Below are 24110 nucleotides of genomic sequence, written 5' to 3' on the forward strand. Positions count from 1 at the left end.
TAGCAGTAGCCGGCCATGGTTTCTGAGTGCGTAACACTCGAGAATTTCCTGAATCGAGTTCTATTAGACCCTGACTTATAGTGGGTTAGAATAAGGTGGAAGTGTGGCCCGATGACTTAGGAGGACCTTGAAACTCTGCATTTCAGCATGAAGCTATTGCTAGGTGCCCATAGGCCCAGCGTCTCAGTCGAAATCCGTCCCTCACATGCCAGATATAGGAATTTGGGGGGCGTCCAGTTCTCTATAACAACAGTTAGGGAGGCCCTAGCGTCTCTGTCCTCTCACAGCTTTCTCCAGTATTCGGGCTACAGGTGAGGCACTGGTCGCCATCTTGATATCAATTGCCAGGCAAGTCGCCACTGGCGTCGCTCGGTAACCACGGAGACACCGATGCCCCTCCCGTTTCTTAGCTCTGGAGGCTGCAAACTACGATTCCCATATGCTAATCTTCTCTACTTGACGGTCAGTAGTCTACATTTGGCTTGGGAGCCACCGCGACCCTACCGCAGTGAATCGCGGGAGTTGCAGTTCGCGGTGTGGCGTCACTTTTTACTTCAGGAAGTTCCAGAACCACAAATCCCGTGAGCCAGCGGGCAACACGCACGCGCAAAGGACACCTTGTCCTCCCTGGCCCCCCTGCCGGTGCCTGAGAGGTAAGAGGGCGGAGGAAAGGAAGAGGAGGCGGGATCCGGGCGCTGCGTTGGCTGCGGCCTGGCACCAAGGGGGCGGCCCCGGCGGAGTGCAGACCCAGTGGCCCCTGGCGATTATGGACCCGGCCGAGGCGGTACTGCAGGAAAAAGCGCTCAAGTTTATGGTGAGGAGAAGGTGCAGGCCCGGGAACTGTGGAGGCGGTGCGTTGGCGGCGTCGCTGAGGCTCGGGCCTGGGCCGCCTGCTCGCTGGAGGAGGGCGCAGCGAGACCCTGGGCCGAGGCCGGCGGCGGGGGCGGCTGGAGGGACGGGACGGGAGCTCCTGGGAGGTAGGAGGGGTTGCGGAGAGGACCCGGGGGTGGGGGCAGCAGCTCCGCCATCTTGTGGATGAGAGGCCAAGTGACAGCGGGAGCTTAGTCGGGGAGGGGACTCTGGGGCGCGCGGGGCCCTGGAGAGTAAGGGGCGTAGGGACAGTTACTGAAGAGCTGAGGAGGCCAGGAGGAGAGACTCCGTGAGGCCGCTGGCAGGGCCTTGCCGGTGTGAGGGTTACGGGTGAGGCCCTGGAGAAGACGTGCATTCAGTAGTGGGGAAGGGGAACGCTGGACAGTGGGAAGAAAGATATTGGGAGTGGGAGGTGGGTGGGAAAAACGGCAAGACTGAATGCGGATGGATCTAAGGTAGAGCCGAGAGAGGACTGGTGGGAGACTTACTGTCTTGTAGAGTGAGGTGGGAGAGATAGCCTTTGACTTAAGGGTACAATCCCAGCTTGGCCAAACAAACTAATGTTGACAAACTCTGGAAAGAACTAGGCCTTACTTAGGAAGGAAAGGACTGGGGATGGGGATCTCGGGCTGTGATGACAGTCTTTAGGAAAGGGAAGAGGTTGACTAGATGCCAGAATTACAAGTATCAGGAAAGTGTATACATCCTTAAGTTTGAAGGAAGACAGAAGAGGTTCACTGGTTAGGGAAACCTAGGTACAGGAGATTAGGGGCAAAATTAATATCTAATAGGGTAAAACAAAACTTAATGCAATATTGTAGAGACAGTAAAATGTGGAGACCAAGTGCAGTATCACTTTCTGGGAATAGAAAGGCTATGCAGATTAGCATCCAAAGACCCATAAGAAGTAGTAAGATCACTGGAGAAATTCAGGAGATAAAAGGGGAATGCAGATAGTGGAGAATGATAGGAGATGTCAGGGTTAGTAGTTACTTAGGAGTTTTAGGTTGAAGCACAGTATGAACTTGGATTTTGTGAATTTTAATCCTTTGGAGTCTAGTTCTTTAACTTTGTATCATGCTTTTCTTTTTTTGATATGTGTGTGTTTAGCACATTTGTATAGCTATTTGATGCATTTAATCTGATGCTTCATTTGTATATCCCAGATGTAAAACCAGACTTTGTGGTTACAGCTAAAGAATGATGGTGGGTTGCATAGACTTCTTTCTGTCTTAACAGGTGTCCATAGGGACCATTGATATTATCTGCAGTATTTGCTTTTTCAGAAGTAATTATAACCTGTCACTCCAAATCTTTATTTCTTTTGTTAGATAGTTGTTGTTTTGTGTCCTTGCCTTAGATACCAAAACAAATCTAAACAAACCATGGACACTAACCTAATTGAATTTAGGCTTTAAACTGCTGCATTTACAAGAATATAATTTCAGAGTCTGGTCAAATTTACTATAACTTTATTTTTTTTTGTATTAGTGCTTTCTAAAATGCCTAACTAAAGTTCAAGTGTATCTTTAGCAAAATACTATTAGACCTGAAGAAAGTTCTTGAGTTTCTGCCCAGTGTTGAAATTCTAAAATATTAAGAGGCTTCGGAATTGTTTTAGATTTCAAAGGTGAGACGAAGTTGCTTTGTATGTACAGCCAGCTTCTAGATTTAAGTAAGAAAAGTGACAGCTGCTTATTTTTGTTTTTCTGCTTAGAGGTTGACTCAATCCTAATCTTGACATGTGTCAGATTTATGGAATAATGTGGTTTTAACAGAGCATAAAGGGACCTTATGAGATCATCTTCTTTACTCCCTGATAGATCTCAGCCTAGGAACGTTTTCAACCAATTGATCTCTGTACCAGTGAGTTGTTTTGATAATGGTCTCTTGATTGAGTTAAAGTTGGAGCTAGAGATGGCCATGAGTAGTTTGAAGCTTTTGGGACACCACACATTATTAAATGTTGAGTCAGTTTCCGTAAGGAGAAACCAATTTTTCTTCAGTTTTAGTTAACTTTCATTTTTGACGTTGCCAGCTGTTATGGCTGCTGTTTGCGAGAAGGCCAACTGGAAAAGGGTCACCATGAATGACACCTTAATAACTGAAACAGAATGGAGAGTTAAAGATTTGGTATTCTTTTTCAGCTCAGTGCTGTGCTTAGTTGCTCAGTTGTATCAGATTCTTTGAGACCCCATGGATTATAGCTCGCCAGGCTCCTCTGTCCATGGCAATTCTCCAGGCAAGAATTCTGAAGTGGGTTGCCATTTCCTTCTCCAGGGGATCTTCTCAACACAGGGATTGAACCCAGGTCTCCCGAATTACAGGTGGATCCTTTACCCATGTGAGCCACCAGGGAAGCCCTTTTCAGCTCAGTAACAGTCTTATTATGAATCTTAAGTCACAACCTGCCTTTGGTCCCATTTACCCTGTTATAACATGTTTGTTTACTTAGTCATTTGAGATAGGAAGATATTTCATTTGTGCTTGCACCTGGTAATTAATGCACAGTACACATGTATGGATGTGAGAGTTGGACTGTGAAGAAAGCTGATCGCCGAAGAATTGATGCTTTTGAACTGTGGTGTTGGAGAAGACTCTTGAGAGTCCCTTGGACTGCAAGGAGATCCAACCAGTCCATTCTAAAGGAGATCAATCCTGGGTGTTCACTGGAAGGACTGATGTTGAAGCTGAAGCTCCAATACTTTGGCCACCTCATGCGACGAGTTGACTCACTGGAAAAGACTCTGATGCTAGGAAAGGTTGGGGGCGGGAGGAGAAGGGGACGACCGAGAATGAGATGGCTGGATGGCATCACCGACTCTGTGGACATGAGTTTGAGTGAACTCTGGGAGTTGGTGATGGACAGGGAGGCCTGGCGTGCTGTGATTCATGGGGTCGTGGAGAGTCGGACACGACTGGGCAACTGAACTGAACTGAACACATGGAAAAGACTATCCTTTTAATCATATTGAAATTTTTGTATAGTATTTGGCTTTATTTTGTCCTTATCCTTTCCCTCAATTCTGAGGTGTGAATGACAATTTTTGTACAGGATGCCTGATTTCTACAGTTTAAGAAAATATAAAATTTTGTTTAAAATAGCAGCATGAAATGGATATTCTCTTTTATGAATTTTGCTCATTACTGTATTGATGTAGTAATTTGATTAATTTTTATAGTAAAACCTTATCAGTGAGACTGATTCAGATTTGACCATAATTCACACATGGTCTAGACTTAAAGTTTATCTTTGAATATCTGTACTATATATCTATCTGTCCTTCTGTATTTTATCTATTTATATGACAAGTTGAGGGATGGGTTTGAAATTTATTTTTAAATGAACAGGATAAATTGGTCATAGGATCTTAGAACTAGGGAAATTTGACACACAGATGAAATAATTTCAGGATATATAAAATAGTTTTTTTATTGATAGATAAGTGAAACAGTGTAAAGGTTAACTTGCTGTGTAACAAACATAAATCTTTCATTGATTGGTGCATTTTCTGTTTCGCCTGGTGTTGGCTGGAATGTTCAGAATGGCCACAATCTCTCATGGCTGGCCCAAAATGGCCACAGTCTCTCACAGCTGGCCACTGTCTGCGAGTTCAGCTAGCAATAAGGCCTTCTTGTCCTCCTTTCTCCACATGGCCTTCTTTTGGATTTCCTTAAAGCATGGTGTCTGGGTTCTAAGAAGGGGAGCATTCTAGGAGATCAGAAATAGAAGCCAGCCAATTCTCTTAAGTCCTAAGTGTGGAAGTTGAGAATGTTGCTATTGGTCAGAGACAGTGAAGGCCAGCCCAGAGTCAGAAGGAGGAAAAATAATCTCTCTGTAGACAAAAAGAGTAGCATGCATGAACAGAGAGAAGGAAATTGCTGGGGGCCAGGACCTTTTGAGACTGGCTACCATAGATCCTGTTCTAGTTGGATGCTCAGGCTAAAAATACAGATGGGATCAGCCACATTTGTGGCTATTAACACTTGGAATGCTTTGCAGACATCTCATTTTTGAGATTAACTTCTTAAAAAACTATCGTGATCTCCTACATGACTTGTCTTAATAATGTTACTGTAGAGATAATACTGGATGAATTGATAAGAATCAGGAACTTTTATTTGCTTGAGAACCATATATATCTAAAAACAAGAAATTGCATTTTAAAATAAGTATTCAGATTTTTCAGTGTGATGGACTTTTCTTTAAATCAGTGAGATTGATTACCAGCTGGTTGGATAACATTTGAAGCTAGTCCTTAGTTTGTCAGAGTTTCTGTATATTAATATCTCTTGCATGCATGCTCAGCAACTCTTTGCGACCCCATGGACTTCAGCCCACCAGTCTTTACTGTCCATGAAATTTTCCAAGAAAGAAGACAGGAATGGGTTGCCATTTCCTACTCCAGGGATCTTCTTGGCTTAGGGATCAAGCTTGCATCTCCTGTGTCGCTTGCATTGGCAAGTGGATTCTTACCTGTTCTCAATTTAAATTAACCTTCAGTTTCTTTTCTGAATACTCTTATATAGGCATTGGAGTATGAAATTACAAATTAATGATAATTCTTTGTGCTCATTTTCTTGATTCATGTTTGTGATAGATGTACATAGTAAGTTACTGGAAGTAAATTACTAAATGTGGAGTAAAAATTCTACTTTGAATGATTGCCAGAAATTTTTTGTTGATAAATTAGAAAGTGAACTTTCAAAGGCAACTACTTATTATTCTATATTATTTATGTATTGTTTAAATCCTTAAAGAAGGAAGCAGTTAATGAAACTGCAATACTTTGGCCACCTCATGCGACGAGTTGACTCACTGGAAAAGACTCTGATGCTAGGAAAGTTTGGGGGCGGGAGGAGAAGGGGACGACCGAGAATGAGATGGCTGGATGGCATCACCGACTCTGTGGACATGAGTTTGAGTGAACTCTGGGAGTTGGTGATGGACAGGGAGGCCTGGCGTGCTGTGATTCATGGGGTCGCGGAGAGTCAGACACAACTGAGCGACTGAACTGAACTGAACTGAACTGAAAGGGAGATGAGACATGATGTAAGACCTTGATCATGTATTATAGATACAATTATTTGTGGTAAATGACATTACAATTTACAGAAAGAATGAATAAAGATAAAATAATGTTTGTGGTATTAAAATATTTTAAGATACCATGTGCTTTCTAGCAATATTTTAATACAGCATGAAAGTGCTTTCTATTTTTTTTTTGAAAGTGCTTTCTAAATGTTTATAATAAGAATTCATTGTGGATGAAGTAGAAAATATTTACCAGTGTTTAAGTCTTGGTCACTATAAAGAAAACTGCCTTCTTAATAAATCAAATCCATCATCCTAACATCAGCAGTGGAGGAGGGAGTCAATCTCTATGGGAAAGAGATCTTACCACTTCAACTAGTATTCTATGAGATTCACCTTGTGCTGAGGGAATTATCTCTGGATAATTTCCATTAGTTTTCCGAAGTCTGATTGAAACTAAACTAGAACATTTTATAGAGACTCAGAGGTAGCAACAGTGGAACAGATATTGAGAGTAATGTTGAACTAAGACTATGATTTGCTCCCTGGGGTACTACCACCATAGTTCCTGGATTGCCTTGTATGCGGCCAGGGTGGGGATGAGGAACAAAGGAGCAAAAGTCACAGAACTGGGAGAGAATTCCTGTCTGCTGAAGGTAAACCTTTTCAGTTGGAATTTCTTCTTGATTTCTTTCTCCTTTCTGAGATTTGGCTTCCTTCAGGTACACTTGTCTTCCTATTCCCAGGCTTGTGACCTGATTCTGTGTCAATTATAGGATAAAAACAGTAGAAATGGGAGGGTTTTGTTTATTTATTTTTCTTTGTTTTTGAAAAATATGATCAGCCATGAATAGCTAGGCAATGGCAAGCCACTCCAGTACTCTTGTCTGGAAAATCCCATGGATGGAGGAGCCTGGTAGGCTGCAGTCTGTGGGGTCACTAAGGGTCGGACACGACTGAGCGACTTCACTTTCACTTTCCACTTTCACACATTGGAGAAGGAAATGGCAACCCACTCCAGTGTTCTTGCCTGGAGAATCCCAGGGACGGGGGAGCCTGGTGGGCTTCCGTCTATGGGGTCACACAGAGTCGGACACGACTGAAGTGACTTAGCAGCAGCAGCAGCAGTTGCTATTCTAAATTCTTTACGTATACTGTTGTTTAATTTAATCCTCCCAATAAATCTGTAAGATACATTCAGTACTATTGTTGCTCCCATATTTGGATGAGGAAACTGATTCCAGAGAGGTTAAGTAACTTGCGCAAAGTCACTCTGCTTAGCAAGAAGCCTGAGATCAAATCCTGGCAGTCTGACTTGAGACCTACACAGTATTTCATCCTTGAGGCTCAGAGAAACAGTGGAATATGACAGCATATTTCTTTGCTGGCCAAATGGGCCAGAATGGAGAATTACTGTCCAGATTTATATACAGATTTTCTGATGATTTGAATTAGTAGGAAATGAAGTTGCCACAGTATCATTGTATCGATTGGCTATTGCTGAGTGATAAAACCCCACAATATGTCATGGCAGTATAATGATAGATATTTATTCTCAAGAACATGTGGGTTTGCTGAACATTGGGTGATATAGGCTGAATTTTGTTGGGTTTCTCTTTATTTGGCTGCTCACTCAGGACTGTTTCACATATTTTTCTGAAACTGAGACTGAAGAGACAGTGACTTCCCAGGCTGAGCTGTCCTCATAGCTATAGCAGAGGCGCAGGAGAGCAAGACCACTGGTTCAAATTCCTTTCAATCATTGGTGGTATAGTTCAGTTCAGTTCAGTCGCTCAGTCGTGTCCGACTCTCCGCGACCCCATGAATCACAGCACGCCAGGCCTCCCGGTCCATCACCAACTCCCGGAGTTCACTCAAACTCATGTCCACAGAGTCGGTGATGCCATCCAGCCATCTCATTCTCGGTCGTCCCCTTCTCCTCCCACCCCCAACCTTTCCTAGCATCAGAGTCTTTTCCAGTGAGTCAACTCGTCGCATGAGGTGGCCAAAGTATTGCAGTTTCAGCTTTAGCATCAGTCCCTCCAGTGAACACCCAGGATTGATCTCCTTTAGAATGGACTGGTTGGATCTCCTTGCAGTCCAAGGGACTCTCAAGAGTCTTCTCCAGCACCACAGTTCAAAAGCATCGATTCTTCGGCGATCAGCTTTCTTCACAGTCCAACTCTCACATCCATACATGACCACGGGAAAAACCATTGCCTTGACTAGACGGACCTTTGTTGGCAAAGTAATGTCTCTGCTTTTTAATATGCTATCTAGGTTGGTCATAACTTTCCTTCCAAGGAGTAAGCGTCTTTTAATTTCATGGCTGCAGTCAGCATCTGCAGTGATTTTGGAGCCCAAAAAAATAAAATCTGACACTGTTTCCACTGTTTTTCCATCTATTTCCCATGAAGTGATGGGACCAGATGCCATGCTCTTTGTTTTCTGAATGTTGAGCTTCAAGCCAAGCTTTTCACTCTCCTCTTTCACTTTCACCAAGAGGCTTTTGAGTTCCTTTTCACTTTCTGCCATAAGGGTAGTGTCATCTGCATATCTGAGGTTATAGATATTTCTCCCAGCAATCTTGATTCCAGCTTGTGCTTTATCCAGTCCAGCATTCCTCATGATGTACTCTGCATATAGGTTAAGTAAGCAGGGTGACAAGATACAGCCTTGACGTACTCCTTTTCCTATTTGGAACCAGTCTGTTGTTCCATGTCCAGTTCTGACTGTTGCTTCCTGACCTGCATACAGGTTTCTCAAGAGGCAGGTCAGGTGGTCTGGTATTCCCATCTCTTTCAGAATTTTCTGCAGTTTATTGTTATCTACACTCAAGGCTTTGGCATAGTCAATGAAGCAGAAATAGATGTTTTTCTGGAACTCTCTTGCTTTCCCTGCTGATAATTCCATTAACCAAAGTAAGTAACAGGGTCAAGTGAGGAGGTGGGAAAGTATACGCTGCCCATAGAAGGAGTGGAAGAGAGAGCAACTTGCACAATAATCTACTATAGTAATAATAATCTATAATAATTCAGTATACTCGATTTTTAGAAGAATGGTAAAATGCTTACTCTTCCAACTATTCTGACTAGCACTTGCTCGTTTTGATTGCCGAATGACACCTAATGCAGCATGTCTCTCTGTATTATGTTGTGTAGAAAAAAAAGTGTTAAATAATCAGAATCTTGACTTTAATCTACAGTGATAACCTGAAAAGTTTATCAGTATCACAATACTATTTTTCTGTACTTGGGAAAGAAGGTTGATGTTGCTCCAACAGCATTTGTAACAGAATTTGAACCAAGGTCATACATAGTGCCTTAGCAACTCCCTTGGTGTTAGGTTTCGGTTTTGGTTCTGTTCGGTTCAGTCGCTCAGTCATGTCCTACTCTCTGCGACCCCATGAATCACAGCACGCCAGGCCTCCCTGTCCATCAGAGCTCTTAATAACCCCTTCTGTAAACCTAAACTTAGGGCTGCAAGGATATTTTCTAATGTCTGGGAGACTTTCAGGCTTTCTCTGAAAAATTGTGGAAACAGAATTGTAGCATGTGGATAATGTTTTTGCAGCATGGATGCATAAATCCTTGTACCTCTCAGGAAGTATGACCCTAAACTGTTAATGTGGTTACTTGTGAAATGGTGGATTATGGGTAATATTTCAGAATATTTAATGACATCTGAAGATCTATTAGGAAGCACACAGCACAAAAAGCATTACTTAGGTGGTTTTTCTTATTCCTATGTTCCTTAATGTTTTCTACATTTTTGACAGTGAATATGCATTGTTATTAGTCAGATAAATTAAAATTTAATATATTTAATGTTTATGTTTAAACTTTAAAAAATGTATATATTTATAAAACAAGTACCCTAAATGAAGACCTGCACTTGGTCATGGAGTGTGTAGCAGGCCAGTGGACTGGCAGTGATGGCTTGAATAGACATCTCACTCACCTCATTTTGTTAAGTGAAAAGTCTTAACTGTTAGACTCACCTACTTAAGAAGGATCTTTCTCTCTCCCATTCCATCCCCCCAAGTTCATTTTAAATTGTAAACTGCCATGTATAATGTTTACACAATTGATAAATTATATTACTTAAACTGCTATATGTATCTAAAGTTTTCACTGAAGTTTAGAACTCTGTGGTTCTCAATTGTGTTGGAGCACTGCATTTTTCTGTTCAGGAGTATTTGGCAAAATTAGTGAGCTGACAACTGGAAATGAGGCCATGGCAGTTGGCCTGCACCATGATTTGATAAAAGTATAAACATAATCTGAGTGCAAAACATTATGTTACATGTGGAGGGAGGTGGTTATGGGGGCAGGAGGAGATGAAGACACAAAGTTAAGTAAAACTTCTATCTTCTCTAGAACTTCACAGTTGGTTGAGAAGACAGGCATTTATAAATCTCTCTTAAGGCACACTTTGGTAAGTGCCACAGTAGAGGCGCAAAGTGCTATAGAATTTAAGGGAAGGAAAATTAGCCTTAACTGGAAAGAGCTTTGGAAGGTTTGAAGAAGAAAGCTTCATATTGGGTCTTGTGGAATATATAGATTTTGCAGAATTGTTCTGAAGTGGCTGTTCCAAGAAGAGGGAGTAGTTTGGGTAAAGGCCAGAAGATCAGGAGATGGTCAGCATAGTGAGTAGATACACGTGATTTGAACATAAGGTGCATAGCAGACAAGAAGGAAAAGATAGACTGGGAAGCTAGGGAGTTTAGATTGAATCCAGTTTGTATTCAAGAATAATATTCTAGTGTACTTGGTATATGTCTGTATAAGGTTTTCCTGAAGTAGAATAAATATGTTTTTTAAAGAAATCATAAGTATATAGTCCATTGAATGTTTCCACAGTGGTCACTTCTGCATAACAATTATCTAATACCTATAGATTAGGTTTTGCCTTTACTGGTATTTAACTTCATATAAGTAGAATCTTTCCAGTGTATATACTAGTCTGGCATCTTTTGTTCCTCATAAGGAGTTTCATTCAGGTTACTGTAAGTGTAGTATGTTCATTCTTGTTGCTGTGTAGTATTCTGCTGTGTTAATTCAGTTCAGTTATTTAGCCATTCTCTTGTTGATGGACGTTTGGGTTATTTCCAGTTTTTGGCTACTGTGAGTAATCTTTTACATGTCTTTTCTTGAAAATACGTATATATTTCTGTTGTGTATATACCTGGAAGTGGAATTGCTGGGTCATAGGGTATTTTTATCTTTAGTAGATTCTGTGAATTTTTTCCATTTGATACTTTCTGCAGCAGCACCTTATGACAGTTCCAGTTGCTGTACATTCTTGTAACATTCACTTGCTATTGTCCCTCTTCACTTTAGCCATAGTAGTGTTTGAATGATATTGTCAGACTTTTAATTTGCATTTCCTTAATAGCTGCTGTAATCAAGTACCTAAAAAATTATTTAAGAAGGTTCTTAACTTTTTTAAGTTTATTGGCTGTTTAGATATCCTCTTTTGGGTCTATTCAGGGCTTGGTCTTCTTTTTTTCTCTTTTAATTGTCTGCCTTTTTCTTATTGATCTATTCCCTATTTTCTGGAAAATACAGTACAGATTTTTCATCAAATATATGGTTCTTTTGTGGGAAAACAGTGTGTTTTGTTTTCAAATTTTTTCATTTAAGGAATCAGTTAAAAAAAAAAAAAGTCACAAGATTTTGTGACTACAAAATATCTACACAGGATTTACAGAGTTACCATTTTTTTTCGCTATACCACCAGTGCTTGAAAAAGTTACACCACTGTCAGCACTATCATTTTATAAATGAAAAAAGGAGCTTTTTAATGCCATAGAAATAGAAAACAAAGCCATGAAATTAAAAGACGTTCACTCCTTGGAAGGAAAGTTATGACCAACCTAGATAGTATATTAAAAAGCAGAGACATTACTTTGTCAACAAAGGTCCGTCTAGTCAAGGCTATGGTTTTTCCAGTGGTCATGTATGGATGTGAGAGTTGGACTGTGAAGAAAGCTGATTGCTGAAGAATTGATGCTTTTGAACTGTGGTGCTGGAGAAGACTCTTGAGAGTCCCTTGGAGTGCAAGGAGATCCAACCAGTCCATTCTAAAGGAGATCAATCCTGGGTGTTCATTGGAAGGACTGATGCTAAAGCTGAAACTGCAATACTTTGGCCACCTCATGCAACGAGTTGACTCACTGGAAAAGACTCTGATGCTGGGAGGGATTGGGGGCGGGAGGAGAAGGGGACGACCGAGAATGAGATGGCTGGATGACATCACCAACTCTGTGGACATGAGTTTGAGTGAACTCCGGGAGTTGGTGATGGACCTGGAGGCCTGGCGTGCTGTGACTCATGGGGTCGCAAAGAGTCGGACACGACTGAGCGACTGAACTGAACTGAATCTCAGAGTAAAGGAAACTCTTTGAGGTCGGGAGAATAATGCTCCATCCCTTGAGCCCCCATTCATGACAGTCGAATCCCAAGAACTTGTGAATACGTTGAATTACAGGGCAAAGAGGATTTAATAGAATGACATTTGGTTGCTAATCAGCTGACTTTATTTTTTTGCAATACTGTGTGGCATGCGGGATCTTAATTCAGTTCCTTGACCAGGGATCCAACCTGTGCCCCCACCTGCAGTGGAAGTAAGAGTCTTAACCACTGAACTGCCAGGGAAGTCCCTCAGCTGACTTTAAAATAGGGAGATTATCCTGGATAATCCAGATTGGACCCAGTGTAATCACAAGGGACCCTAAATATGTAAGAGGGAGGCTGAAGAAGAGGTCAGAGTGATGGTATGTGAGAACACAATCCATTGTTGCTGATTTTGAAGAGGCGGGAAGAGAACCATGAGCCAGGGAATGTGAGCAGCCTCTTGAAGCAGGAAAGGATAAGCTAAGCCTCCAGACAAGAACACAGGCCTGCTGAGGCCTTGATTTTTGGCTCAGAGACCCATTTCAGACTTCAAAACTATAGTGTCAAAAAAAAAAAATTACTGCTGCTTTAAGCCACTCAGTGTGTGGTAATTTTTACTGCAGCCATGGCGAACTAATGGGGCTTCCCTGATGGCGCGGCGGTTAAAGAATCTGCCTGCAGTGCAGGAGACACTGGTTCAATCCTGGGTCGGGAAGATCCCCAGGAGGAGGAAATGGCAACACACTCCAGTATTCTTGCTCAAAAAGTTACATGGACAGAGCTCTGAACTACAATCCATGGAGTCACAAAGAGTCAGACACAGCTGAGCAACGAAGTGTGCGCATGTGCGAACACACACACAAACACACACACGGCAAACTAATACATCTTTGATAGTTACCCTAATTGGAGTGTGTGTATACACACTCCATATATGTATTCATACATATAATATCACTATCTTTATTTTTAGTGTTTGTTAACTACCAGTGCAGTTCATTCTCTTTCTCCTAATATTTTATTTTGAATCAACTCAGAATTACAGAAAAGTTTGAAGTACAACACAAATGACATTTTTTCCTGAACCATTTGAGAGTAAGTTGTCACATCACCAAATGCTTAATGTATATTTTTTGCAAACAAGGACATTCTTTATAACACAACCATCAAAATTCAGAAATTAATATATTTCTGAATTAATTGCAGATCTAACCCCTTAGCGGAGAAGGCAATGGCAAGCCACTCCAGTACTCTTGCCTAGAAAATCCCATGGATGGAGGAGCCTGGTAGGCTGCAGTCCGTGGGGTCGCTAAGGGTCGGACACGACTGAGTGACTTCGCTTTCACTTTTCACTTTCACACATTGGAGAAGGAAATGGCAACCCACTCCAGTGTTCTTGCCTGGAGAATCCCAGGGACGGGGTAGCCTGGTGGGCTTCCGTCTTTGGGGTCACACAGAGTCGGACACGACTGAAGTGACTTAGCAGCAGCAGCAACCCCTTAGACCCCATTCAGACTTTGCCAGTTGTTCTAATAATGTTCTTTGTAACAAAAGGATCTAATCCAGAATCACATAGTGAAATTAGTTGTCATGTCTTCTTAGTCTCCTTCAGTCTTGGAACAGTTTCTGTCTTCTTTACCTTCCATGACTATGGCACTTTTGAAGATTATAGGCTATTTTGTAGAATGATCCCTCAATTTGGATTTATCTGGTGCTGTTTCCTTATGATTAAATTTGGGTCCTGTATTTCTGTCAGAAATACCACAGAAGTGTTGCTTTGTTTTACTGATTGCCTCCTTTCAGGTGACACATAACTTTTGTTTGTCTTGTAATTTTTTTTACTTGATTAAAGTGGCTTCTGCCAGTTTCTTCTTTAAAGCTAATTAATGTTTTTCTCTTTGTAGTAAGTATATTATGGAAAGAGTACTTTGAAACCATGTAACTATCTTATTCTTCATCAGATTTTCAACCTATTTATTTCTAACAGAATGGGTTTATGAATTCTTGTTTTATTTGATAGCTTATAATACTATCGTTATTTCTTTTGACAAATTGTTCCCTGTTTGGCCAGTGAGAGTGCTTTCAAACTATTTTCTTTGTCTTTTTGATGTAATTCTATCATTCTTTGAGCGTTTCATTGTTTTCTGAAATAAGATATTTTGGACTTACCTTGTACTTTTTTTTGCCCCAGCCCTGAAATCAGTGTTTTCTCTCTTTTTTTTCCCCTGGTTTCTTTTAGTAGAGAATGATATACAGAAGTCAGTATCTGGGTGTTAGGTATATACACTGCTGTGGGAATGTCACTGCTTCCAAGTCCTCTCACTGGACAGAGGTAGGGAATATATGTATGTGTAAACATGCATACGCACACATGTGCACACACATTTATATTGCTTTTTAAATTTTATCTATACATTTATTTAAAACCATGAGTTCACATGGATATCTCCAATTTTAGTCTAACATAACAGGGTTCATTCAATAATTTCCTTTCTATAATTGTAACTCCTTTTTCTGATAGTAGTTGGCTGTCATTATCCTCAACATATTTGCTTAATCTCTCCTGTATGTGACCAGTCTCTTCTGTTGGTGCTGTTACTGACACCCATCATGTGAATGCCATCCTTACCTTATCAGGCTGCAAAATCCTATATTGGGCTCTGTCCCTAGCTCCCTGTTTGAACACCTTTCTCATTTCAGGCTCTGGTACTGTGCACTAAGTTGCTGTCCTCACTCCATTTGGACTCTAGCACCCTGTGCAGGGCTACCAAGGCTGCCATATTCCTATGTAGACATTTTCTTTATCTTGCTGGGGTTCTGACATCCTTCTGTAGGTCACTGCAGATTCCACCATCCCATCTTATGAACCTAACTACCATCTGAGCCACCAGGGAAGCCCTCGTTTCAGGTATATTTAGGGCAATTAGTTAAAGGGAAGGTTGGGCTTTCCTGGTAGCACAGACAGTAAACAGTCTACCTGCAATGCAGGAAACCTGGGTTCGATCCCTGGGTCGAGAAGATCCCCTGGAGAAGGAAATAGCAACCCACTCCAATATTCTTTGCCTGGAGAATCCCATGGACAGAGAAGCCTGGCGGACACAACTGAGCAACTAACACTTTTCACTTGCCATAGCAGTAGGTATGGCAAAACAGGTATTTGGTGGGTAAAAATATTGGAGTAGCCCTTCACTTTTTAATAATGAGATTAAATTTAAGATATTCACATAGATAAAAATGGGCAAAATAATACAATTTCTGGGATTTAGAAGGTGGAAAGTTGAATGATGGGGTTTACCAGATGCTGTTCTATACTTTTCTGAGTATATGTAATTTTCCATAAGAAGAAGTTAGAAAAGAAAGATGTATCTAAATAGAACTGAAGTTCTCTGGACCACCTCTCAAATTCCTATATGATTGAAAGATCAGGATTCATCTAAATGTAGTGTAAGTTCATAATCATTGTCTGCTGTACTGAAAATAACGTTTTAAATCAAAGTCAGCCAGATAAGGAGGCACAAACTTACGGAAGCTTTGCTTGTTGAGGTAGGCCAAGTGCTTGGATATAGCTGGGAGCTGAGGAAAGGAAATTTAGCCAGGCACATGGAACATGGGATCTGTGGGCAATTGAAGCAGATCTGGGGACCCAGGGAAGTTTATAAGGGCAGGATATAATTTCAGAGGGAGAGAATAGTGACAAAGAATCTGGGTACAAATAGTCTGGGGAGATCCAGATAGGCAGACAGCATCAGTGAGTACTGAAAAGAGGCAGCAAGCCCTCCGTTTCAAGCTTGGGCTCAAAAATAGAACTGGAATACCCAGCAAGGAACTGAGGAAGTTGACCTACTCATTAGTGCCCACTGCAGTAGCACTATATTTTATTAAGCATAAGAATTATTTGGAGAGCATGTTAATATGTAGTGCAGCTTCTCAGCTCCTCTTCCATCCACTTTTGTAGGCCTCAAGAATGCATGTTTAACAGGCATCTCAGTGTTTCTGATAGAGATATTTCTCTGATCACGTTTTGACAAAACATCTAGACCACTGTGTCCTGTCTAGTGTATCAACACAGAGACAGTAGGGGAAATATTGTGACTACAACCAGTGTAAAAGGTGAAGCCTTATACATGGGGAACATAGCAGGAAGCATCTGAGCTAATTGGATTCAAGTGTGGAGGCAGGTAGTAATTATTCTGTAGTTTAGTTCAGTTCAGTCGCTCAGTTGTGTCTGACTCTTTGCAACCCCATGGACTGCAGCATGCCAGGCCTCCCTGTCTATCACCAGCTCCTGGAGCTTGCTCAAACTCATGTCCATTGAGTCGGTGATGCCATCCAACCTTCTCATCCTTTGTTGTCCCCTTCTCCTCTTGCCTTCAATCTTTCCCAACATCAGAGTCTTTTCAGATGAGTCAGTTCTTCACATCAGGTTGCCAAAGTATTGGAGTTTCAGCTTTGGCATCAGTCCTTCCAATGAATATTCAGGACTGATTTCCTTTAGAATTGACTGGTTGGAACTCCTTGCCGTTCAAGGGATTCTCAAGAGTCTTCTCCAACACCACAGTTCAAAAGCGCTCAGCTTTCTTTATAGTCCAACTCTCACCTCCATACATCACTACTGGAAAAACCAGAGCTTTGACTTGACGGATCTTTGTTGGCAAAGTAATGTCTCTGCTTTTTAATATGCAGTCTAGATTTGTCACAGCTTTTCTTCCAAGGAGCAAGCGTCTTTTAACTTCATGGCTGCAGTCACCATCTGCAGTGATTTTGGACCCCCCAAAAATAAAGTCTGTTACTGTTTGCATCTTTTCCCCATCTATTTGCCATGAAGTGATGGGACCAGATGCCATGATCTTAGTTTTCTGAATGCTGAGTTTTAAGCCAACTTTTTCACTTTCCTCTTTCACTTTCATCAAGAGGCTCTTTAATTCTTCTTCGCTTTCTGCCATAAGTGTAGTGTCATCTGCATATTTGAGGTTATTGATATCTGAGGTTATTGATATTCCTCCCAGCAATCTTGATTCCAGCTTGTGCTTCATCCAGTCCAGCATTCCTCATGATGTACTCTGCATATAGGTTAAGTAAGCAGGGTGACAAGATACAGCCTTGACGTACTCCTTTTCCTATTTGGAACCAGTCTGTTGTTCCATGTCCAGTTCTAACTGTTGCTTCCTGACCTGCATACAGATTTCTCAAGAGGCAGGTCGGGTGGTCTGGTATTCCCATCTCTTTAAGAATTTTCCACAGTTTGTGGTGATCCGCACAGTCAAAAGCTTTGGCGTAGTCAATAAAGTAGAAGCAGATGTTTTTCTGGAACTCTCTTGCTTTTTCGATGATCCAGCGGATGTTGGCAACTTGATCTCTGGTTCTTCTGCCTTTTCTAAATCCAGTTTGAACATCTGGAAGTTCACAGTTCATGTACTGTTGAAGTCTGGCTTGGAGAATTTTAAGCATTACTTCACTAGCATGTGAGATGAGTGCAATTGTGTGGTAGTTTGAGCATTCTTTGGCATTGCCTTTCTTTGGGATTGGAATGAAAAGTGACCTTTTCCAATTATGTCAGTTAAACCTCAGTAAAGCTGGAAAAAAAGAGTGAAGGCAGAATGAGACAGACTTCATGGTGGAGGCTTGAAATCTTTTTGAATTCTAATTGATTAATAATAAGTTGGCTTCTAAAAAGCATTTACTTCTGGGTACTGTTTGCAGCTGGAGTAGTTGGTGAACCAAAAGGGAAGAAAAATTAACAATACCATTTATAAGAGTTATATCTAGTAGAAGAACAATAGCAAGATCCTCAAATGTGGCTATTCTAGGCATGTTAAAATCTCATCACAGTAAACTGGTTGTAGATCGTTCTAACATTACTTTTATTGTTAATATTCTATGACCCTATCACATGTGAAGAAAAATGACAACAGACTACTTCAACAACTGTTTTATATAGTTCTTAAGGTAATATCTTGAGTTAATGTCAAGGAATGAAGGAAGAAATTTGAGGAATCACTGAAGTATTCCTTAAAGCAATAGATATAACTGAATGGTAGGGAAATTTATAATGAAAGATTAGTCTCTTGTACAGCATCTGAGGACAGAGCCACAGGCTTGCTGGGTAATGAGAAATTCTGTCTGAAAATGCCCTTTTATCTTCATCCCTTGGATTATAAGCATCATCAGCCACAGCATCTTTAAAATAGAGGAAGATGTGTAATTGGATACAAGTAAAGGAGGTAAGTGCCGAAGAATTGATGCTTTTGAACTATGGTGCTGGAGAAGACTCTTGAAAGTCCCTGGGACTGCAAGGAGATCCAACCGGTCCATCTAAAGGAGATCAGTCCTGGGTGTTCATTGGAAGGACTGATGCTAAAGCTGAAACTCCAATACTTTGGCCACCTCATGCAAAGAGTTGACTCACTGGAAAAGACCCTGATGCTGGGAGGGATTGGGGGCGGGAGGAGAAGGGGATGACAGAGAATGAGATGGCTGGATGGCATCATCGACTCGATGCACATGAGTTTGGGTGAACTCCGGGAGTTGGTGATGGACAGGGAGGCTTGGCGTGCTGCAATTCATGGGGTTGCAAAGAGTTGGACACTTCAGAGCGACTGAACTGAACTGAACTGAAAGGGGGTAAATGTGAAGGGACTTTCTAGGTCTTAAGGATATGGTGGTGGTGATACTTTTACCACAAAACTCTAACACATAATAATTCACAGACTCCCAAGGTTTGTTGGCTATACAATCTACCCCATTCTGTTTTACTGTTTAAACATGTATATATTCATATCTGCTCTGTATGACCAAAGAACATTTTTGGTCTTAGTTCTTTCTTTAAAAAAATTGACACTTAGTAAAATTGACTTTTTTTTTAGTGTACAGGTCTCAAAATTTGAACACGTGTAGATTCATACATATTCATATAACCACTACTGTCAGGATATACAACAGCTCCATCATTTCCCCCCAAAATCCCTTGTACTATCTCCCCATCTCCCTAATTCCTGGAAACTATAATCTGTTCTACCTCATTTTAGTTTTATTTTTTTGAGAGTGCCATTTAATTGGAATCATACAATATATAATCTTCTGGTACTGACTTATTTTACTCAGCATAATGCCTTTTTGATGATTCATCTAGGCTGTTGTATGTATCAGTGGTTCATTTCTTTTTATTGCTTAGTAGTAGTTCATTGAATGGATTGTACCACATTTTGTTTATCCATCTGTTGAAGGACATTTGGGTTGTTTCCAGGTTTTGGTTATTATAAATAGAGCTGCTGTTAAGTTTTTGAACATAAATTTTAATTTGTCTGGGGTAAATTTGGAGGGGAATTGCTGGGTCATATGGTTAGTGTTTGTTTAACTTCGTAAGAAACTGCCAAGCTGTTTTCTAGAGTGGCTGTACCATTTTGCAATACCACAAGCAGTATATGAGAATTCTAGCTCTGCATCCTTGCCAGCATTTGGGATTGTTAATATTTTTTGTTTTAACCATTCCAACAGGTATATAGTAGTATCTTACTGTGGTTTTAATTTACATTTCCCTAGTGCATGCCTCAGTTCTTTTTTTTTTTTTTTTAATATTTATTTATTTGGCTGTGGCAGGTCTTAGTTGTGGCATGCAGGATCTTAGTTGACAACCAGAAACCAACCTGTGACCCTTGCAGTGGAAGCATGAAGTCTAGCTACTGGAACACCAGAGACGTCCCTACCCTATACTTTTAAAAAATAAAGCAAAGTAAGTGATAAACAGTCATGATGATCATGATCATTATCAATAAAGAGATTTACTGATCTCTTGTTCTTGGTATAATTTTGGAAAACTTGCTTATTCAGGGAAATAATTTAGATAGTGGAAAGGAGGTCATTTCCTTAGTAATGTATTTGTTTGGCCCCCTTCTACTTTTTTTCTCCCTTTATAAATCATCTCAAGCAGAAGTTTGTATTATAAGAAGCAAACCAGATGATTGCTAGTTAAATGTTTAGTATTTTATTAATTTTATTTGTGTATTATTTTTGGTTACACTGTATCTTCATTGCTGCGCCTAGGCTTTTCTCTAGTTGCAGCCAATCTTCATTGCGCTGCTCAGGCTTCTCATTGTGGTGGCCCCTCTTGTTGTGGAGCACAGGCTCTAGGTACCCGGGCTTCAGTAATTGCAACATGTAGGCTTAGTAGTTGCAACTTGTAGGCTCTAGAGCCCATGCTGAGTTGCTCCATAGCATGTAGAATCTTCCTGGACCAGGGCTCGAATCCATGTCCCCTGCATTGGCAGGCAGATTCTTATTCACTGTACCACCAGTTCAGTTCAGTTCAGTCGCTCATCGCGTCCGACTCTTTGCGACCCCATGAATCACGGCACGCCAGGCCTCCCTGTCCATCACCAACTCCCGGAATTCACTCAAACCCATGTCCATCGAGTTGGTGATGCCATCCAGCCATCTCACTCTCTGTTGTCCCCTTCTCCTCCCGCCCCCAATCCTTCCCAGCATCAGAGTCTTTTCCAGTGAGTAAACTCTTTGCATGAGGTGGCCAAAGTATTGGAGTTTCAGCTTTAGCATCAGTCCTTCCAATGAACACCCAGGATTGATCTCCTTTAGAATGGACTGGTTGGATCTCCTTGCAGTACAAGGGACTCTCAAGAGTCTTCTCCAGCACCACAGTTCAAAAACATCAATTCTTTGGTGATCAGCTTTCTTCACAGTCCAACTCTCACATCCATACATGACCACGGGAAAAACCATACTCTTGACTAGACGGACCTTTGTTGGCAAAGTGATGTCTCTGCTTTTTAATATACTATCTAGGTTGGTCATAACTTTCCTTCCAAGGAGTAAGCGTCTTTTAATTTCATGGCTGCAATAAGCATCTGCAGTGAGTTTGGAGCCCCCAAAAATAAAGTCTGACACTGTTTCCACTGTTTCCCCATCTATTTCCCATGAAGTGATGGGACCAGAGGCCATGATCTTTGTTTTCTGAATGTTGAGCTTCAAGCCAACCTTTTCACTCTCCTCTTTCACTTTCATCAAGAGGCCTTTTAGTTCCTCTTCACTCTCTGCCATGAGGGTGGTGTCATCTGCATATCTGAGGTTATTGATATTTCTCCCGGCAATCTTGATTCCAGCTTGTGCTTCTTCCAGCCCAGCGTTGCACCAGGGAAGTCCCTAAATGTTTAGTGTTTTAGTTAGTTATTAAGGTCAAATTTGTTTAATGAGTAAATGTGGAAGAGTTACTTTCTTTACACTTTGAACACATACTGATCATTGGCATGCCACTCCCATTTTATGAAGCTGGAATGTAATTTCTTTATTTTTTAATGACCATATACATTTATAATTATTGAATCTTTGTTTTGATATTAGGTGAGTCAGTACTTTACTTTGATACCAAGTCCTCAGTTAGGTAATAGCCTCCAGATTAGAACTTGTTTTCCTAGGAAACTATAGTCCACTTGCAAGCAGTTTCCAGTAATATATGCTGCAAAAATAGTCAAGTAGTGATTCAGGTTTAGTGTTGAGTGTAACTGAGAAAAGATGACTTAAGTAGAGGGACATTGATACATCTGTTTTTCAAATTGCAGTTAATTATAGTGACAGCTTATAAGATCTACTTCATTGTCTCCTGGAATCTTGTTTAATTTTACAAATTTTACATGATTTAGGTTAGAAACGGACAGTATAAAAGTTAGTCAAATGAATTAGTCGAAAAGAATCTTACCTTATCAAATCATGCTTCTAAAGGTTTTTCATACCCTCCAATCATGTTCAGGTGTGACATTTTGAAAACAAGAATGTTTCATTTTTTATCAGAGTTTGAGAATAGAAACTCCTTTTATGCAGGTATGTATCATCTTTGTTTATACGGTGGTCTTCTGGATATCTCCCTCTACTTGACGCATACCAGCTGCATCAATAAGTTATGTGATCCTTGATGTGTTTGTATGTGGTCATGTTAAGAAGTGTTTCTTAAGTATTCTTAAATGTGTTTTACCAATATTTTATGGAAAAATACTCATAATGTTTTGAAAGCATTCATGCTAAAAAGAATTAGAAATGGATATTTATCTCATTTGGAACTCATTCCCTTTCAATGTATCTTTAAAGTGTAGGTATGAATAAGAATTCATACAATAGGATCAACTGAGACTTTGATTGAAGTATATTACAAATTGTATATGGAAGCCTGCATAAGATACTACATATTGTTTTTTTTCCAAAGAAGCTTCTTTAAATGGTTCTGTTAAGTGTAGGAATGTTCTGATGATTATCTTTTTAATTAAAATGAGAAATCTTTGTTTAAAGTGGCATTCTTTTTTTACGGCCTGTTACAGTCTCTGTAACAATCATTTCTTAAGTCTGAACGTTTTATTTCCAGGAATCCATTTATATAAAACTATGTTTAGACTTAATTAAGGAACGATTCTTACAAAGCTTGTAAATAGCCAGGAAAAAAGGGACCGAAGATAAAACTGACATTCACATTTAACAAAATGATTGTTACAAGGTATGTAATAAGCTATAAAAATACAATAAATCTCTTTTTATAAGAGTTCATATTTTTTGATCCTTGTTTTCAAGGGTATTTAAGGAAAGCTCTGCAAAGTGACATCTGTTTTGCTGAATGGACTAGTGAGAACTTATTTTGTTTCTAACTGATAATACAGGAGTTCTACCTGTCTTCTTTGTGTGCTTTCTTTGAAATACATTGTAATCAGTTAAGACAGGGATGTAAATTTTATATTGTGCAATAGTGAAAACAAGACCTAGCTCTCATCTCACTTATACTACTTTCTAGAAGTCAGAAAAAATTTGGGCAAGTCACTAAGTCTCATTTTCCTCATCTGGAAATCAGTGATAGTAATTCTCTTCCTACTTCAAAAAGCTGTAGTGAGGACTAGGTAAAATTACACACAGTGAAAATATTTTGGAAGTTATATATATAAGACTGTGAACATTCAAGCTACCTTTCTTAATCTCTGTAACAGTTTTGGTAGTAGTATTAATAGTAATAGTAAAATAACAACAATGGCAGAAAACACTTAGAGCTCAGTATGTACAATGTAGAATTCTAGGAACTCAACATTCAGTTCAGCTCCTCAGTTGTGTCCAACTCTTTGTGACCCCATGAATCGCAGCATGCCAGGCCTCCCTGTCCATCACCAACTCCCGGAGTTCACTCAAACTCATATGCATTGAGTTGGTGATGCCATCCAGCTATCTCATCCTCTGTCGTCCTCTTCTCCTCCTGCCCCCAATCCCTCCCAGCATCAGGGTCTTTTCCAATGAGTCAGCTCTTCTCATGAGGTGACCAAAGTATTGGAGTTTTAGCCTCAGCATCAGTCCTTCCAATGAACACCCAGGACTGATCTCCTTTAGGATGGACTGGTTGAATCTCCTTGTAGTCCAAGGGACTTTCAAGAGTCTTCTCCAACACCACAGTTCAAAAGCATCAGTTCTTCGGCATTCAGCTTTCTTCACATCCAGCTCTCACATCCACACATGACCACTGGAAAAACCATAGCCTTGACTAGACGGACCTTTGTTGGCAAAGTAATGTCTCTGCTTTTTAATATGCTATCTAGGTTGGTCATAACTTTCCTTCCAAGGAGTAAGCGTCTTTTAATTTCGTGGCTGCAGTCGGCATCCGCAGTGATTTTGGAGCCCGAAAAAATAAAGTCAGCCACTGTTTCCACTGTTTCCCCATCTATTTCCCATGAAGTGATGGGACCAGATGCCATGATCTTTGTTTTCTGAATGTTGAGCTTCAAGCCAAGCTTTTCACTCTCCTCTTTCACTTTCATCAAGAGGCCTTTGAGTTC

At 40.6% G+C, this 24110-nt stretch overlaps 1 protein-coding gene across 8 annotated transcripts in view; it reads left to right on the forward strand.

Moving 5' to 3' along the window:
* Positions 1-642: 642 nt before the first annotated feature.
* The window catches only part of BTRC (beta-transducin repeat containing E3 ubiquitin protein ligase), a 183108-nt gene continuing 159640 nt past the window's right edge, over positions 643-24110 (forward strand). For 3 of the 8 annotated variants that reach the window (XM_055424823.2, XM_055424826.2, XM_055424829.2), the window contains exon 1: positions 643-814. In XM_055424823.2, coding sequence (XP_055280798.1) covers positions 767-814 — 48 coding nt within the window. In that variant the 5' untranslated portion in view covers positions 643-766. The other 5 variants (XM_055424824.2, XM_055424831.2, XM_055424834.2 and 2 more) reach the window with 5 other exon arrangements.

This window comes from Moschus berezovskii, chromosome 12, assembly GCF_049115385.1.
Source record: "Moschus berezovskii isolate FMDL1 chromosome 12, NW_MosBer_1.0, whole genome shotgun sequence".
In the NCBI taxonomy this organism is placed as follows: domain Eukaryota; kingdom Metazoa; phylum Chordata; class Mammalia; order Artiodactyla; family Moschidae; genus Moschus; species Moschus berezovskii.